This window comes from Bacillus rossius, chromosome 2, assembly GCF_032445375.1.
Source record: "Bacillus rossius redtenbacheri isolate Brsri chromosome 2, Brsri_v3, whole genome shotgun sequence".
NCBI lineage: Eukaryota > Metazoa > Arthropoda > Insecta > Phasmatodea > Bacillidae > Bacillus > Bacillus rossius.
The window spans coordinates 116,778,269-116,797,441 of NC_086331.1; the positions used below are offsets into that span (position 1 = coordinate 116,778,269).

Here is a 19,173-nt window from a genome sequence, read left to right on the forward strand (position 1 = left end):
TTATAAAATTATCAATTTCTAATCTGTATTTAACAGAGTTATTGGCTTAAAATCTGCTCCTGTCATTGTCACGGTAATAAAACAATTAGGCAGTTACATAGCAAAAAAGCTAAGCTTTTTCTTATGTAGTGTTTCTCGCAAAATAGGACATACTTCCTGGCCAATAATTTACTTATAGGGCCCATTACACATAAAACTCACACGAATTTCCTGTTTAAGCCAGGTGATATTTTGTATGGGAGGTTTTTTACTTTGTTTAAGATTTCCGTGTCACTGGTATTTGCGATCAGTTGTTCTTTATTCCCGCTATGAAAAATCGCTATGCAGTGTTGTAAATGTAGTTACTATCGTTATTTTTAAAAAATGTGTAAGAACCCTGGGAAGCGATGTTAAAAACTATAAATTCTTCTGCTGCTTCAATTTGTGGTATGCCATACCCAACAATTATGGCATACCAAAGTGTTTAAATGCTAAAAGTACGAATCTTACTGCAGTAAGTTCTTTGTCGTTCAGATCGAAAACGTTAACAAACCTACCCTACGCTGCATTTATTTGTTCACATTTAATAACAGTTTTTTAAGACTGAACTATTTCCCATTCGGATTGTCTTTTTATGTTAGTATTCAAAAAATGTATTTAGCAAGAGTAAATTTTTATTTTAAAAAAAGTTCCTAGTAGTTCTGCATTTTGCCGATTTCACGTCAAGTCTGAAATGTAAAATTAAAACGATACATATATTTAGTGTATGAGAATGCATAAAACATTTATAAATTTTCTAAATATAGATAATTACGTTAAAAATACGCATATATACATAGGCATAAAAATTAAAATGTATATTAAAGCACAAGTATAAATGTAACATCCCAGAGCAAGCCTTTGCGTGACTACCTACTGTTGAACTTGCATTGGTTTCCCAAGTGCACTCCTAGGTTCTCTTGAGTCCAAAATCCTCTGTATAGTAGTTTACACGAAAAGTGGGATAAACTGAGAGTTTAGTTATGTTTTTGTATTCCTGTTTTCAAATTTAATTTTATAATATTTTTATCATATGGCAAGCAAACAAAAAAATCAGTGCCTAGTCGGTTACTATGGTTTGGTACAGCTAAGAAGTACACGGACAAGGACAAAAAACAAAGAAGCTCCTCCTTGAGATGTAGCGAAGCCCTTTTTTTATTTCGGCGATAAGAGAGCATCCTGTATCCCACATCAAATAGTGTCAGCTTTGCAACAAACATAATTATTAATATTTGTTATGTGTATTATTATATACATGTCTGATTATGCCATTTCAGTTTCATAATATTTTTGAAATTTGTTTTAATGATAACCAGAACCTTTAGGACCTTGTGATTTTTTCGGAAAGAAACTATCTTATGAAATTTTTTTAGCGCTGGCATATAAAGATTAGGTGGCTGGGAATTATTTAAGCATTAATTTAATCATAGTCAAATGTTTATGTCTGGTGAAGTTTCGATTATGTCATCTCTATCTCGATCTGGTCGACGATATACTTACTGCAGCAAGGATTGTGATAAAAGTTGCAATGAACTAAGACATGAGAAGAATGACTGTGTTAAATGTCCAGTACGAAAAATTGTAAGTTACGACCAGTGTGACAATGGCTTACGGAAATAGAGATTTAAAAAGGACTTGTTAAGTCACGCTCACTCACAAAACAGGGTATGACGAGGACATTCTCTATGTATACTAACTGAACCCAACCAAGCAATGTATCTCTCCGATTTTCTTTCGCCGTGTCCTACCAGTGCCACCCAAGCCTAATATATAATCAAACCTTGTATAATCATATCCCATAGTCGCATAGTTCATAGTATCCTCAAAATATTATACCACAACAATTATAAGCAGGGCTAATATTTGGTAACATGCATAGAACTACTTTTTTAGAGCACTGATTTTGCAACATCAGATTTAAACTCTACAATATATACTTTCACTCGAAGAACCAAGTATGCTAGAGTTTGATACACTCCATGAACGCTTTGGGCACCAAAAACTTGAATGCAGTTATGTAAGAATGCTATTGAACTTTAGTAATAAATATTTTATCTTAAACGGTTTTATAATTTATTTTCTTACAAACAAACATCAGTTGAAATATTTTATTGCTTTCATTTTAGAAATCCCGCACTTCTCACTTCATATACATTTGGTGATAAATTTTCAGCATTTTCCGAAGCAAGTGTAAATGTTGCCCTATCGACCCAAATGTAATATGAATTTTTTCATGACGTGTAATTATTATCTTCTGCTGGTGCCATATTCCCTTAACAATTATTATTATTATTATAAAATATTAATATCTCTAGAGTCTTCATCTCTATCACCAGCCTCAAAATCATAATTATTGTCATCACCTCTAGTAATCATTATCATCATCACAACCATGAGCACTGTGATTTCCAATTATTTTATTGCGACGTTCCCATCATTTTAATCTCAAAGGCGATGAAAATAATGAAAGAAATTTTAAAAAAAATGATTGCATAACAAAAACCAAAATATACTGTCAGAAGATAACGATAAGCGAGAAGTTAAAACCAAATTGTGTAAATATTAATAGTCAAAAGGCTCAACTCTGAAGTGTATCTCAATAGGATCTTACCTACTGGCCTGCTCTTGTAGTTGTGCCTGAATCAAAAATATTTAAAATCATTCATCTAAACATGTTCTCAGTCAAAAATGACAGGAAGATTATAAAAACATCACAACGAATTATAAAACATTTATTAAAACACAGATGTAACTCACACCTAATAATAGATTTTTAAGTCGTGATTTTCGAAAACGTCAACCATCAGAACCCAGTTTACAAAAAAAAAAAAAAAAATTGGCAAATCAACATTACGAATGCATCACATATCCAGCTTGCTTACCTTTTGCACAAGTGAAACAATTCAACTCGTCCGTCTGGTCTTCGCAGTCAATATGGCCGTCGCATCGCCAGTCTTGTGGGATGCATCGTCTGTTGTCGCACTGGAAGCCAGCGGTGCACACTGTAACCAACATTCAGAAGCTCTGTTCTAGGCATAGAGGAAGTAACACTTATTTTGAGTACTTGTAAAAATGGCTTGAAATATTTAATTATTGAGCAATTTTTTTTACGTGAATTTGTATTATAATTCGGGAAAGTCAGTTATAAAAGTTGAGTGTAAAGAAAAAAAAAGAATGATTTCAAAACATTATCAAAAATAAACTAGTATTAGTATTTTGGAGTTGCGCACACATATAAATAGGGAATGGTTTGCGTATGCGCCGTTATAAACAATTTTAATATGTTTACAGGTTGGTACGAGTGATAGGCAAGTTTCTCGAATGTTCGATTCCGGGTGACTGATGTACCTTGAGAGCAGATATTAGACACACGCGTACAGAAATTAAAAAAATAAGTTTGTGCAAAATATAGTAAACAGTTTGAACTACTTTTAAAAAGTTTGAAATAAGATCACGATTAAGAAACTGTGAGACGAAATTGCATAGACGGGTTTGAAAAATTTTCAATTTTGTGGTATATTGCGAATTAATACAATCAGAATCGCAAGAAACCGTTTAAAAGAATAGAACAGCTTTAGACGGTTACAAAAAAGCGCCACTCACCGGCGCCGAACGGACCACGCACTGCGGGGAGAGAAAGGAAGCTAAGATGGCGAATATCGCTCGGCCCTGCACCACTGATTAACGTAAAAACTTGCGGATGTGTCCTGACACAGCTAACCCCAATGTTAAAAATTTTTTTAAGAGTAGCAAAAGCCTAAAAAATGTTATGTGTTTACTCTCAGAATTCTCAAGTTTAGAACTTTGAAAACTTAAAAAAAGAAAGGCAGTTAAGTAATAAATTATTTCTTTTTCATCCATGATTTCGAAGCCCTCCATGCAGAAAATCATAAATGCTGTGTGGTGCTGAAGTAAGTAAAGGTATTTGATTGCGTCTCGTCGAAAACGAAGTCATAAAAACCCCGTCACAATGACAAATTTTCGCATCCAATATGTTTGATAAAATAACGTTGTTATGACTTTATCGGAATCGTCACTAGCACAGCCTTTTTTTTTATTTGATAAGTAGGGTCACTTTAGTTACCATCAAATATTTTGCATATAGGACCAGTTCTAAAACATGTTCGATGTTGGACGGAATCAGCTAACCAGAATTCCGCCCAGCGAAAACGGAAATGACGTCCGTTTCCGTCACAAGGAATATTTAAAATGGCGATAAACACAAGGGCGATTAAAGAGTTATAAAAGTGAAATATCTTAAATTAAATTTATATCAATGTCGTATGAAAATTCATTTTACATGTAAAAAAATCAATGATGGTTCCATAAAGTTCACAAATTGCAGAACAATAGGGCCTAATTATATTACATAACGAGTATTAATGTGAATTAAATTTATAAATGGTTTAAAGGTTAAAAATAAACAAAGATTACTTTAACAAGTTGGAAATTTCCATCCACCACTGTGATACATTATGTAATATTAAAATGAGATTAAAACGAGGAAATTCAAGCTAGCCCAGTACAAACATGATTTTTGATAGTATGACATGACTTAAAACATATCTAAGTTTATTTTTTTGAACTTTACTTGATGGAGAAACTTGTAAGTAATTTTTCGTCTAATATTATCCCTCATGTAGAGCAGCTACTTCTATAAAAGGGTGGTGGGGGGTGAAGGCGAATAATAACTAAAGTAAATTTTGGTTAGGTTAGGTCAGCTACATTAATATATCGTGTTAGGAATTATTTACGTGTAATCATTCATGTTGCTAACGTACCTAATTAACATTTCACTTAGGTTATTATTTACCTTATTTCACAGAAGCCGCTATTTTGAAGAGTAACCGAAATAATTATTTTTTATTTTATTTTATGTGACGAAGTTAAGGCAAGCCACCTTGTCCACCACTTAACCACAGACATGTTATACAATTAAATGTAGAGTTACAACAAAAAAAACTAAGCTAACCTAAATAAAAGACAATAAACAAGTACATGATAAACAACTTACAAAATAAAATACAAACTAAATAAACAAACCAATTACTAGCAAGTAATGGAACATGATTCACGCTTTTTAAGTAACATGTTACTGATATCACAATTGATACATTTTTTAATAGTAAACACAAGACCGAAATAAATTTAAGACTTTTTTTTTTAAATATCACTCATGCCAAATAAATTGGAAACAAAAAAAACTATTTATCCTTAAACTTTAGATTAAATTTTTTTAACCTGTAACAAACAATTTAAATAATCACACATAAACACACAAACACACACACACACAAAACCACTTCTTGTTCCACTTTTGCAATATTTTGTTGTTTGTTGAGATATTTTATAACAGACGTCCCGAAAGATGAACGTGACATTTGTTGCCTAACTGGCCTCCAAGCGCGCACTGCAGCTACAGAGAAAGATTTAGAACGGGCACTGGAGTGATGAATAAGAACTAACAAATACAAGCTGTTCTTGGAACGAGTACCGATATTGTGACGGGAATTTAGGAAGTGAAATCCTTTAGCTAGATACGATGGAAAGTTTGAAAGTACAACATTTTTCAAAAGAAGTAGGCTGTGTATTTTTCGTCTTTCGTCTAGTTTTAGCCAAGAAATCTTGTCGTGGTCTCGTGTTTTTAAACTAAAAATAAAACGGATGCATACCTTTTCAATTTTCTGAAGTCTGTTCAGTAATGACTTGCCAGCACCAAACACAATGGCCTGTGACTTGTAAGGATGAATTTGAAGCCCGTCATCAGTCGCCCAAATTAACGTCATCTTCAAGGTCCATATTAAATCGGGCAACATTGTTAACGTTGTCAGAGGGAGGGAACGATTAATATAATTGAAGATCGTCGGCATATAAGTGGCACTGAGTGTGTTTAAGCGATTAAGGCAGGTCTTTTATCTACAAAAAAAATATAACCGGTCCAAGCACCGAGCCTTGTGGTACTCCAGCTATGACCTTGGACCAGTCAGATGAGCTACCAGCAATGACGCTTTGACGTCTAGAAGACATGTACAACTTTAACCAATTCACTGCATTATTTGTGAAGTAAAAATTCCATTCTAGCTTAGCCAACAAAATTTCGTGGTCGACATTGTCAAAAGCTTCACTAACCAAATGGAGATTCAATTTATGCATTGTCTCTTGCGGGAAAACAGCATGGTTCGAGACATTTTTTTTTGTGTATATAGCTTTGGCAATATTTGCCGAGTGAATCTCCATTTGGTTAGTGAAATTGTATGCTTATATATATAAGCATACAATGGAGTTCATCATTGGTGTTGAAGCGTCGTCCTCCAAGCCACTTTTTCAACGTGGGGAAAAGGTGATAGTCACTCGGTGCCAAATCCGGACTGTAAGGAGGGTGATCAAACACAACTGAGGTGTGAGTTTGCCGCTCCACATGGTTGGTGGAAGGTGGTAAACACTACGAGACGTGTCGATTCGTGTACGAGCGATTAGGGTATCGATTAATGGGCATGCCATGGAGAAATGAAACTGTAATCACACTGCAGGCCACTGTTAAAACGTGGCTGAATAGGCAGGAGGCATAATTTTATGCAGAGGGTATTGGAAAGCTGGTGCATCGGTACGACAAATGCCTCAATCTGCACGGTGATTATGTGGAAAAATAGAGTAAAGATGTAAGTTTCTTTTGACATTAAAATAATTTCCCAATTCATTCCCGTTTTTTTATTACAGCCGATCGGAGGATGAAAACAAAAATAACCCTCGTAAATAACAGTTTTCTGAAATTAATAACTTCTTTGTATCACTCACCTGGTTTCAAAGCTCGTATCTCCTCATTGACGACTTCCTGATAACCAATGCAAACATTTGGGTTTGGTGATTCAGGAAACATGCTGCAATCCAAATAGTCTGGTAGTGTCAAACCAAACAGATCAAGGAAGAAACCACAACGACGTTTTGTTTCTGTGAAAAAAAACAAAGCAACATGTTTCTTAAAAAACTATAATCAACTCCTCTATAAATGTTTCAATAAATTTATATATCTAGACAAGTCTTATTGTTGTTACATAGAAAACCATTAAATTAATTGACAGTTTCAAAATATTTTAACTAAACTACATATAATCTTATTTTGGGCGCTGTACAACAAAGTTAAATTAAGTATATTTTCTCAAATAGTTTTTTAACAAAACAACTGAATCGTAAACTGGTAAAAAAAAAATGCCTTCTTAGTTCATTGCTAGTGAACTCAATATTTTCTGTTATTTTTAAGTGGACTAGACGCATGCGTAACTATGTTACTAATGTAACATAATCTAAAGGCTTGTAATTATTCCATAAATTTTCGGAATATAGTTCGCTTTTTTTTTTGATAGTTTAATGTTTTCTAAAGATAATACAAATTATATAACACCAATTGCTATGAAAAGTATTATGGTTTTGAGAAAAATGCGTATTCTTGTTTATATACATACATATTAGGCGTAACAGAAATGATTTACAAGCTATACAGGTTTGCATCACTGCTATGGTAGGATATTATTAATTTCACCATTTATTGTTTTATTTACGCATCCAGATTTCAGGAGAAGGGAAACATTTAATGCCTATAGTCAGAATTACTGTGACTTTATATTATAGAATTCGAGACATAAATATTACTTTTATACCTATTGCCTGTTGGAAACGTAAATACGTTTTTGGTCAGGGTCTGAGATATGAGTTTGTACTTATGTGTAAATATTGCCGGTTTAAAATATGGCAGAAGATATTACATTCCAAATCTGGCCAAAAGAGTACAAATTTTAAAAGGGACAATCAAACTTTCGTAAAATTATTGTCATTTTCCTTTTCAATCTTTAAAATACGTTTTCTCGCTAACCCTGTAAAGTACAGAGTAGTGAATACATGAAAACAATATGTTTTTTTTTTTGCTTCGTAAGCGATTATTTTTATGCCACCTCCATTCCATGTTTTATAATTTTTGCAATTAGTGAATTATAATTTAGCCATAAAAATAAACATATTGTATATTAATGTATAAACGACGCATTTATTGCTACACTATTTGAAAAAAATCGTGTTCTTGTATTTAAAAGGTGATCTTGTCTGGTGCGCAATGTTAAGAAAGCATGCACGAGTCTCAAGTATTTATTAACTACAATATAGTACTAATAATTCATGCTAAGTTTATGTATAAATATATAGTAAGTAAATGTGGCTAAATAAATTCGAAACAATGATTTATCGATGTATAATAGTTTATATGATAATTTTAACTAGGGTAGGGTGGGGCTATTTGAGTACCCTAACATTAAAATCAAAACTTTTACATCTTAAATCGATTTTAAAAATTTATTTTTGCTAAACATTGTTACTGCACTTATTGAATTACACGTGTCTCAGTTATAGAAGTCATATATATCAAAATGCATACTATAGAAATAAAAGTCAAACCCATTGTAAAATATGTCAATAATAGAATATGTGGGGCTATTTGGGTTTCGCAAGGGGCTATTTGAGTCGTTAAAATTATATTTAATTCTGGAGTAAATGAGCTGTTAAAAAACAAATTGTTCTTCGAAGTTATCTGCAAGTCCCTTTAGGCAATCTTTCGCGTACAAATGTTTCCTACAAAATAAAATGTCTACTAAGACCATGTTTAATAAAACAGAAACACGAGTTTCCATGGTCATTAAATGCGTTTCCCACAAACAAACATTTTCTGACCGACAGCTCCAACACAAACTTCATGATACCAGCGAACACATTGCTGACAAGTTATCCAGTCACCTTTCTTCAGCGATTCCAAGGAGTTATAACATAGGCTACAAAAACTACACGTTGTGTTACCAGTTCCTTCGCAGTGCATTGATACTTAGTTTGGATCATCCCAGAAGATGAATTTGTAGATATTTCACGTAAATCTTCAGCTGGACAGTGAACACTTCTTGCACTGGAATTTTTCTTTAGTTTCTTGCATGGTTGTCATTCCAATAGTTTTATTTGCCTCTTTGCTCTACAGTCAGAAATATTATCTTTTGATGTCAAAAGTCGAGATTTTTGTTTTCTGCTTCCTTGTTTTTGTTACTATTTGTTTTAACTGGCGTTGAGAGAATCTGAAAAATCTGGAGATTTTGAAGACAACTGCTTCGTGGTTAAAGTTACAGTAGATATCTCGGAGGAATCACGATATTTTTGTGTAGAAGCAGATTCTCCAGAAAGTGGAGTCGATGGAATAGAGCTCTCTAGCCCAGGTGGTTCTTGCTGTTTGTAGAATAGTGTCGATGGTAAAAATTTCTCTTCATGGACTATTTCAGGATTGTATGGATGTATTCCTGTACATTGAAAACCTTTTTCTGCAAGAGCTGGCGTTGCAGTTCTGAGCCAGACCTTTTTGAACAGTTCCCCAAAATTGAACTTGCTGATTTTTCCACCTGGTTGGCTATGGATATACTGCGTGGCTTCAGTGTGACAGTGTGTTAGAGAGTCTTAAACACAGTTCTGTCCATGGGTTGAAGCACATGAGTTGTGTGTGTGTGTGGGGGGGGGAGGGGGGGACAGAAAAAGAAGTTAAATGTCATTTTGTTCACAAAACTCCAAGCATTCGAGGGAGCAGTGAGAAGAATGTCCATCCAGCACGAGAAGACATTTTCCGGGAACCCTAAAAACATTATAATGTTTTAACCAAAAGATAAATATTTCCTCATTTATGTACACAGACTCCGACATTTTAACTACCGTTCCTGATGGCATGTGCTCGTTATACTCTTGTCGGAAACGAACACCCTTAAATATCACCATTGGTGGAATATACTGACCACTTGCACTGCATGCTGCAACTATTGTAACATTTTCCCCACGTTCTAATTTGGTGATAGATGTTACTTCTCTTTTCCCTTTTGGAGCTACAACTTTGACTGGTCTATTGTTCATAGGTAGGCCACTTTCATCAACATTATAAATGTTCTGAGGTTTACAGTTGACTCCAATTTTAAGAGTTGTAGTTTGAAGCAAAGAATAAAAGTCATTCACCGCACCTTTATTCACCCCTGCAGCACGAGCCTTCGAAAGTCCTTCGGGTTTTCTTAACGATAATTCAGGATGTCTTTTCATAAATGAAAGGAACCAATCTTTCCCTGCGATTCCATATTCTCCCCATGGATGTTTTATACTACTTGACACAACATACTTGTAAACAGCACGACGCACTCCTTTAGAACCACATCCTAATCCTCGATTGGATAAATTTATCAGTCTCAAAACAAGTTCCTTCTCTTGTTCGTCACTTAACACTGTTGAGTGGCCAATTTTTTTCTTTCTTGAAAGATATTCTTGGAGGTGATGCTCACTGTACGATTGTCTAAGTCTTTGTGTATACACACTTCTCCAAGACAGCTTTGGATGCTAAATTAAGCTGCTCACTTGTCCACTTTAAATATGCACCAGTCATTTTGTAAGTGGGAACCAGCTGGAAAAAAACAGTGAGATAATATTACATAATATGGTGTGCAACAAAACTTTTTCATATAAATGTAATGTAATATAATAAATATTAGCAAAAACCATCTTTACATTTAATAAATATATCCTTGGTATCACAATCACTTTTGTGTTGACCCAAATAGCCCCATTATTGACCCAAATAGCCCCAAAAAAAAAAAACTACTCAAATAGCCCCAATTACTTTAAATCACAAAATTAGCAAAATATTAAATTTATTAAAAATAATTCTTGCTGTGAATATACTAAGAGACTCACAAATTCTTCTTCTTTCGTTTGACATATAACACTTACGATAAAGTTTCACATGTAACTTGGATATCACTATTTTCCCGGGTATTAAACTTAGAGTTTAATATTTCAAGACAGTGAGATGATTACCTTGCGCCGTTCGCCGCCGGTCCGTACACAAAATACCACATAACATCCGCACACAACATGTCCGTCTGCTCAGCACAACCTTCTTCTCGCTTTTAAAGTCCAGGCCGTGCCGATGATGCGCGGAGTTATTGCGCAGAAGCCGAAAGTCTTATTTCGACTCAAATAGCCCCACGACCCAAATAGCCCCACCCTACCCTATATATATACATTTTTAGGGAATTATTTTAATTATCGGTCCACAAAGCATCAAAATTTCAATTAAGTGTCTCTAACGTTGCAGAAACATAACATTGCTTTTGGAAGGTAGTTACTTCCATAAATATATGTGAAACATTTTGTGTTGTGCGAGAAGTATTCGCATATAATCACCCAATTACAAATAAATTTAAATAATAATTTTTTTGTAATATAAAAGTAATTTTGAACAATTCCTTGGTAACATTTACTATCACAAACCTGATGAACAAAAGTACTTGCATACGCGTTTATAAATTAACAGTAACTACTTTTTGAGTGAAATTAAATTTACAACTACCATTAATTCTACTTCAGAACTGTTGGTTAACACCGAGTATAACAACATTACGCAAAAAAAAAAAAAAAAACGGCCGTGTCATGCAGTGTTCATAGACTTGTGAAAAGAGAGCGTTAGTTAGTTAGTTCGAACACTTGGAAAACATTAATGGAAGTAATTTTTTCACTATTCCCCAAAATGTTGCTTAACATAGCCTGGAATGCACCCAGTTAGGAATATAAATTTAACGCCATGTTTTTTTTTTTTTTAATATTTCGACACCTAATTGACTGAACACTATGTATGGATTATAGTCATTTTTGTTTCACAATCGAATTTTTTTTAAAAACTCTGTTGATTGAAATAATTCAGTTAATAATACGTGAAAGAAACCACATATATGGAGGCCTGTGCTAGGAAAAAAAAACCTCTCGATCGTTTGTATAATAATAGATTCGAACGGTCATTTTCATGCACTAACTTAGCTGCTCAGTATATATTGCTACGGTTTATTAAAAAAATATATATTCGTTGTGGGAAAACTACTACTGGGTTCATACATGGATAGCCCAATTAAATATTTTATTGCACAGTTTTATTGATTGCCAATATTTACATCACTAACAAATAATCTTTCTTGGAATGTATAATATTCAATTACACTTAAAAATGTTTATTCCCCAGTCACTAGCTTTTTACACACCGCACACCTAGCTGGGCCGCACCTCTGGCGCAACTCTCGCCGCAGCACTCCTTGTGGACCTCCGTCGCGGGACTCCGTCGCACTTCCCTTCGCCGAGGATCCGCTCGACGCTTCGCTGGAGACTCTCGCCGCACCCGCGGCACTATCGCCGAGACTCTCTCGCCCCGGAAAAACTCTCCACGGAGGCCGGCGTCCCGTTCTTATATAGGGCCTCGCGCCTTTCCATAAGTCACGTGCGCGGCTGGGGCCAGTCGTGTCATCCCGGGCCGACCCGACACCCGAAGCATCGAGAAATGCATCGGCAGCTCGCGCGAGATTCCCAATTGCTGCCAGGGGCCAGGTAGCGGCGCCGTACGTAGAGTGGAGGGGGAAGAGGTACCGACGACCCTTGTAATCCGCCAGGCGCGCGTGGCATGTCTGACGTCAGCGGCGGCCACGTGACGTCAGTGGCCATGCGGGGCCGCCAGCCAGCTCCGAACCTGCGCGCGCCGCGGTCCTGCTCACGTTCGTAACAATATGTTATGCTGACCTTTCTATCATTTATATACGGAACTAGCGACTGAAGCGAGAAAGGTATTCGTGAGCAAACCAATACTTATTTACTATATAGCAAGTGTTAAAAACTGCTAACTAGTACATTGCATGAAACATGATACTATTGTAAACCATTAAATATATAATATTATATCTAGAACACATGCTAAAGCATAAAGATTTATAAATATAAATAAAATTTGTGATGTGATAATAAACCGAAATCACCTTTATTTTACTATGAAAAATATTTTATTTTATCTTTTTATTATTTTTCTACTTATGATATAAATTATGTTAGTACAAAAAAATTTGAATAAATTTACCTTAACTAAGGTTTTTATGTGGCTTGTACTTTAGCATTAATTTCAATATGTAATCAAATAGTTCTCAAAGTATAAAACCGTAGCTGGTAGTAGGCGTTTATAGTTGTCAATAAATTATTTATGCTGTTTTAGAATTAATACATTTTGTAACAGTTTCCACGACCAGATATTTTGTAACGAGTACAGTACCTAGTCATTTATTCTTTGGTGTACAAAGGTTGGATCTCGACGGTAATATCCGCACCAACCAAGTCGGCATACGAACCTCGTATGCGAGGGCGCGATAATTCTTCAAGTGTATCACAAGTGCCTTTCGTACATAATTTTTTTTTTTTTTTGCCATAAATGGGCAGTGTTGAAGGTCGAGTTCTGCGAAATCCGTGATTGATCCCGGGGTTGATTTTCATTCACGTTCTACAACCGGAAGCCTTTGCCAGAACACTCATGTGCATAATATCTATGGGGTAGGGCTGTGTGAGATAGGGGACTCTTCCTGTGTACACGCTGCATTCACGGTAGCCACGAACCAGGACTCAACGGCGAGCATAGACTCAGATGGGACAAGGACATGAAGTCAGAGGTGACACGAATAAACAAACTGCAGAGCGAGCTGGGTTATTTACCTATATCTTGAAACGTGAAACTTTTACTCTCAAAACAATAATATAATAATATACAATACTCTTAATTATATATCTTGAAACGTGAAACTTTTACTCTTAAAACAATAATATAATAATATAAAATGATGTATAATAACATACAGTACTCTTAATTATATATGATGAAATGTGAAACTTTTACTCTTAAAATAATAATATAATAATAAACGATGATATAATAATAAACAATAATCTTAATAATATATAACTTGAAAAGTGAAACTATAACTCTTAATACAATGGTTCTATTCATGTGAACTGTCCGTCATTCACACAAGTATCTCATGTCAAATAAAAGAACAACTATCTGCAAGTATTGTGTCATGTTTAGCGCTAATCTTATGTTAACTGACTAATATCTTCTAACATTTTTTATGCTTGCATGTTATTGGGGTTGCTTGAATAATATTTTTAAGTCATTTGGTTTATACACGGAAAAAATTTGAGTAAGACGTTTTGACTGATTGTTGTACTGTTGACGACATTTAACGTCTGTTTACAATGCATGCTTACATATATTTAAAAGTTTTTTATTTGAATATGTTGTACAAATGGTTTTAAAAAAAATATGTTTATTACGTGGCGATAACTTATCTTTTTCGAATGCCGAGATGCTAAGTAATACCAAGTAAATAAATTTTGTTTCAATAAATAATAATTTTACTATACAAAAGGGCAAGTGAATCCTTGAAAGAAAATGAGAGAAAAATATGTTTATTCTTTTTTTTCCTTAACGAAACCATCATAGCCTTTAAAACTTAAATTGTAGATAAACTGTTAAAGAAATATAGCAGTGCACTTGCAGCTAAACATCGAATTTACGACTAATGTTTCTTGTAATAGTGCTCGTACATCTTTTATTTTCTCGTACAATATAAGATTTTTCCATAGCTGTTGTAAGCACCTAGAATTAACTTCCTTAGTAAATAAAGCTTCAAAACTAACTTTTATGTCTAAGAAATAGTTATTCAGGTATTCACTAAACTTAACTATGGTATTAATAATGGCTGATTAAATATGCGTAAACGTGATAAATACTTTTAAGATTTTATGTATTTGTAAGTTTTTATTTAATTAACTATGACAAAACTAATAATATAAGTATTTAAAAAATAAATAAATATTACTCTTCAGTGTCAAAATATATGTTGGCCTCTTTTATTGTGCGCAATTTTATTACACTAAGATGTAATTTAACTTAAAAAGTAAAATATTATTAACAAGAACATAAGAATTAAAACATATATATATTCTTGTCGAATCACTCTTAGGTGAGCCGTTTTCGCAAAAAGCTTACGGAAGTGTTAGACGCTTAATTTGAATTGCCTGAAAAGCAGGCAACACGCACTTGAAGCCAGCTTCGCGATGGCCTAAAGACTTCAGAGACGCTAACGGTAGCTCCCCTGATATATGTGTTTAGTATTGGTTATTCTGTTGATTATGTTTATTTCTTAGTTTATAAATTTTAATTAATATTTGGTTGATTGTAGTAAATTAATTTTTAGTTAATTTTATTTAATTTGTTTTGCACTTAAAAGCCTATCAAAAATACCGCTTGGTTATTTTTTTTTGGTAAAGTTGGCAGCCTGCTTTTAGCACGTTATTTTTTAAATGTATTTTCATTTCAATTGTTTTAAGATATGTTTGTTGGTATCGGTTGTAGCGTATATTACACGCGAGGCTTATAAGTAGGGACACCTGTATTTCGCGAATACATTTCGTGTCAAGGTATTTCACAAAATACTGTAGCTTTTCTCCTGTGGTTATTGGCTGAGGTCGGTGAGAGGTGTCGTCCCGCTCTTGACGGGGCCAATGAGAATGTGGTCACCGTACTGCTGCACCCTCACAATTTGCCATGACTCTTAGAAAAAGTTACAGTGTTTTGTGAAATACCTTGACATGAATGAAATCGCGAAATACAGGTGTCCCTACTTATAAGAGGTGGACTTTCAAGAACTGTGAAATACGTTGACTAACACGCGCGCCGATGAACTAAAGCTGTTTGCCGTCTCCGCCGCCAGGGGCAGCAGGAGGCTGTGGGAGGGGCGAAGTGACGCAGTGGCGGAGAGCGGGCCGCTGGAGTCGGCGGAGAACGACCGGGCCCTTCAGTACGGGAGTGACGGCGAGGACGTCATAAATGTCACGCAAGAGTTCCAAATTTTGAAATGCACAAGTCGAGAGTGCTAGTTCGCGCGCGCCCTACCGGCCTTCAACCGGCTGCTGGGTGGATCGCAAAAAAAAAAAAAAAAAAAAAAAAATCAGATTTCGCCGCTGGGTCAGGAGACCTGTTGTTTGAAGCTACGTCTTCAATACGCAATTAAGTCATCAGCTCCATATCCAAAACCCTTGCAATCCCGTGGGCGGAATCAGGTGTTCCTTTTCGTGCCCCAGTTTGACTGGACTAGTGCTGCGGCTTCATAGCAATGAGTCGTGCTAGGCGGCCGCTTAAAAAAATTAAACTTAAGGGTATCGAACGTGATGATCATGGCCAGTAGAACAGTTTTACGTAAAAGAAGAAACTCCGCATGCGGTCCCGCGGCGCGCAGACTTTAACACGACCCGGGTCGAATACACTGAAAATTATTTTATAGGACAAGTTAATAAGTATGGGTATTTTCCATGTATAGATTTTTTTTTAAGGTTGTTTAAGTACGCTATACATGCTGAATAGAATAACGAAATTTGTGTTAGTTGTAAGTGTGGTACATATATAAAACATGTACAATTTAAGTATGTTTTAGTAGCATTTTTTTAATGCGGGCTGATCTAGTGTATGAATAACAAGCCTTGTTTAACCTCAGATTCAGTGTTGAATCAATTTTGGAACGTATTTTTTTTCTAGTTGCGTAGTTATTTTAATAAGGTGATTGCATTTGGTTCTTAAATTAAATTTTTAGTATACGAATGTTTTGCTCTGCTTTTCGGGGCACCTGCTTAAAGGTACAGCGAGAAAAAACACACGTTAAAATTACGTAAAACTAAAAAAATTAAATTGTAATTTTTTTAAATTTTTTGATGGCCGTTCCCAGACGTTTGTCTGCCTTGTGGTTGTTTGCCCTTGAGCGGGTAACCCATTACACATTACACGCGACATGCTCTTGCGGTAGTGCACCATGAAAGCACCGTAGCAAGTAAGCAGAAGTACAACAGGCACCGTAGTACATAAGCAGAAGTACAACAGTTGCAAGGAACAACGAAGAAGCTAACTGCATGTATGAAGTTATTTTCAACGCTCACAATACATAAGCACCATATGTAAAGACTTGCGAAATTCGCAATATTTCAATCACCAGGGTTTTTATACACATCATGACGATGTCATTTGTTGATTGCCTGCCGCCACATTGTACCATATATCCTGGCTGTACATGACTGGTTAACGCCTTTTTTTTTTCATAATTTTCACCGAATGCTTGTCCATTACGGAGTGTCAAATAACCCAAGTTCCAGTGATAGATGTCAATGAAATGTGTAACAGTTTGCATACTAGCCTGTTGCTAAATAATAACTAGAATGTTTTACGTCCCTACTCATAAGATACGCCAGGATTTAACATAAAAGTGAGACACGTCGTTGTTGGTGATGGTCTGCTTGGATCTTACTTTCTACCACGAAGACTGGAAACATGTACCAAGAATTTCCCGAACGGGGCCACCCTGATTGTTAGACGTTCCCCTCTATATTCGTTATTGAATTGATGTGCACGAGGAGGTTGACAGATTCAATTGGCGCTCGCTTGGTCGGCCAGGGAGGCTGTGTGCCATTGGCTCAGATCAGCTGCTTTTGCGGACAGCACCGTCAGCGACCTGCGACGTCATCACAGCCGCTGCGAGCTTTCCTGCCCTCGAGCCGTCTCTGGCGCCGGGAGACTCGTGCAGTACCAGGCCGCCATCAGCTCGAGGCGAGTGCACTGGGTCTGCTGGGTTACCAGACGTCCGGCAAAAGGAGGACATGTCCTCCTTTTTATGTATTTTTTTGCGTCCGGCCGGATTTTTCTTAATGCTCCAAAATGTCCGGCTTTTTTATGAATTGAGATAATTCCTGCAGTTACACTCTGAGTAAAGCGCGCGGTGCGCGCTAATGCGCTGTCCGCAGAGTCACCCCACTAGTAAGTAGTTCTATGACAGCTTGACAGGTAGCAGCACATGCAGAAGCACGTGTTTTTAATATGCTGTATATGCGTATTTTGTTTGATTCTTTATACTGAAACTGTATTAAATGCCAAAACATTGTAAAATATCGTACTCCATTGTAATTAATTCATGGCTTTTAAAAAAAATATATATATTTTCCTCCTTTTTAGTGAAATGTCCTCCTTTTGCGAGGTGAATGTCCTCCTTTTCTGTTATCAGTGTCTGGTAACCCTAGCTGGGTCCCACTTTGGGCGAGGTTCGTGCCTGCACGATCGTCCGAGATGACAACAAGCTGGGTTCCTTCCCTGTGGACTCCTCAGCGGACACGTGACCCGAGCGACGCCTGACGCGCCAACAGTCCCGGCGAGGCTACGCCTGTGTTGGCGCGCGCGGTAGAAACCACAAACAAAAAGCCCCATAATGATGCGTGTTCATTTTGCTGTACCCTTGAATTTTGGCACCCTTCGGTGCTCCCCCACGCTTAGCATATTTCTCGTTTCAGTCTGTTTGTCAGGCCATTAAAATTTAGCGTATAACACGTGTGTACATAAGTACTTCACGAAAACTGCTGACCTGATTGTGTTCCAACTAGACAAGTTCTTTTTTTTTATTTCAGTGTGCTTGTTTATGTTATTGCAACGAAAATAGATTACAGCATAGTGTTATCAAATTGTATGAGGAAAAATAGTGACCAAAAATTGTTATTAATGAATGGGAATAATACTGCCAACCGCGTTTTTTTGATAAGCTATAAAAAGTTTCCGATATTTCTTTAAAAAAGGTGCTTTGAATTTGATTCTTAAGGGGCATATAGCTACCTAAACAAACACTTTATAAAAAAAATATGCCAAAATGTTTTCGTTTTTTTATGAGGAATTACATTACAGGCTTTGTCGATGTTAGGAAACATTTTTATTGTTAAAATATTATCTAAGTCCTTATTAATTCCAGTATAATCAAAAGTTTCGATGAAATTTAACTTATTTTCTAGAAAAACTTACAATAGTATACAATAATGTTTTCTGAATTGTGTGAAAAAAATGGGTTGGTTTAATGTGTAAACTGATTGCAACAAGAATTATTAAAAAAGCGTACAAATATATTTAGCTGAATAGGATGTATTATATACATCGTTTCTATTCATAATTTTTTTTTTTTAAATAATGTTAAAATGACTCAAAGAGTTCCATTTTAAGTATTCTCAATTTCATACTGTCTCGATTTAAATCATTGCTGGTTTGCACTGTATGTCATACAGAAAATTTGAAGAATGGAACAAAAAAGATGAACACACAAGCATACAGAAAACTAGCCGAAATCAGCCAATGTCAAATGTTACATGTAAAAATAGAACAGAGAATTTTGTGGGAAGAATTAGTCAGGGAATACCACAGCACACACGAACAAAGTGGCT

The 19,173-nt window shown here is 35.6% G+C and overlaps 1 protein-coding gene across 1 annotated transcript in view; it reads right to left on the reverse strand.

Moving 5' to 3' along the window:
* Positions 1–19,173, reverse strand: part of LOC134528966 (atrial natriuretic peptide-converting enzyme-like) — a 91,961-nt gene that overhangs the window by 46,284 nt on the left and 26,504 nt on the right. Inside the window, exons 7-8 of the mRNA XM_063362634.1 lie at positions 6,814–6,966; positions 2,901–3,020 (exon numbers count right to left, since the gene is read on the reverse strand). Of these exons, the coding sequence (XP_063218704.1) occupies positions 2,901–3,020; positions 6,814–6,966 (273 nt within the window). The remainder of the gene's footprint in view (positions 1–2,900; positions 3,021–6,813; positions 6,967–19,173) is intronic.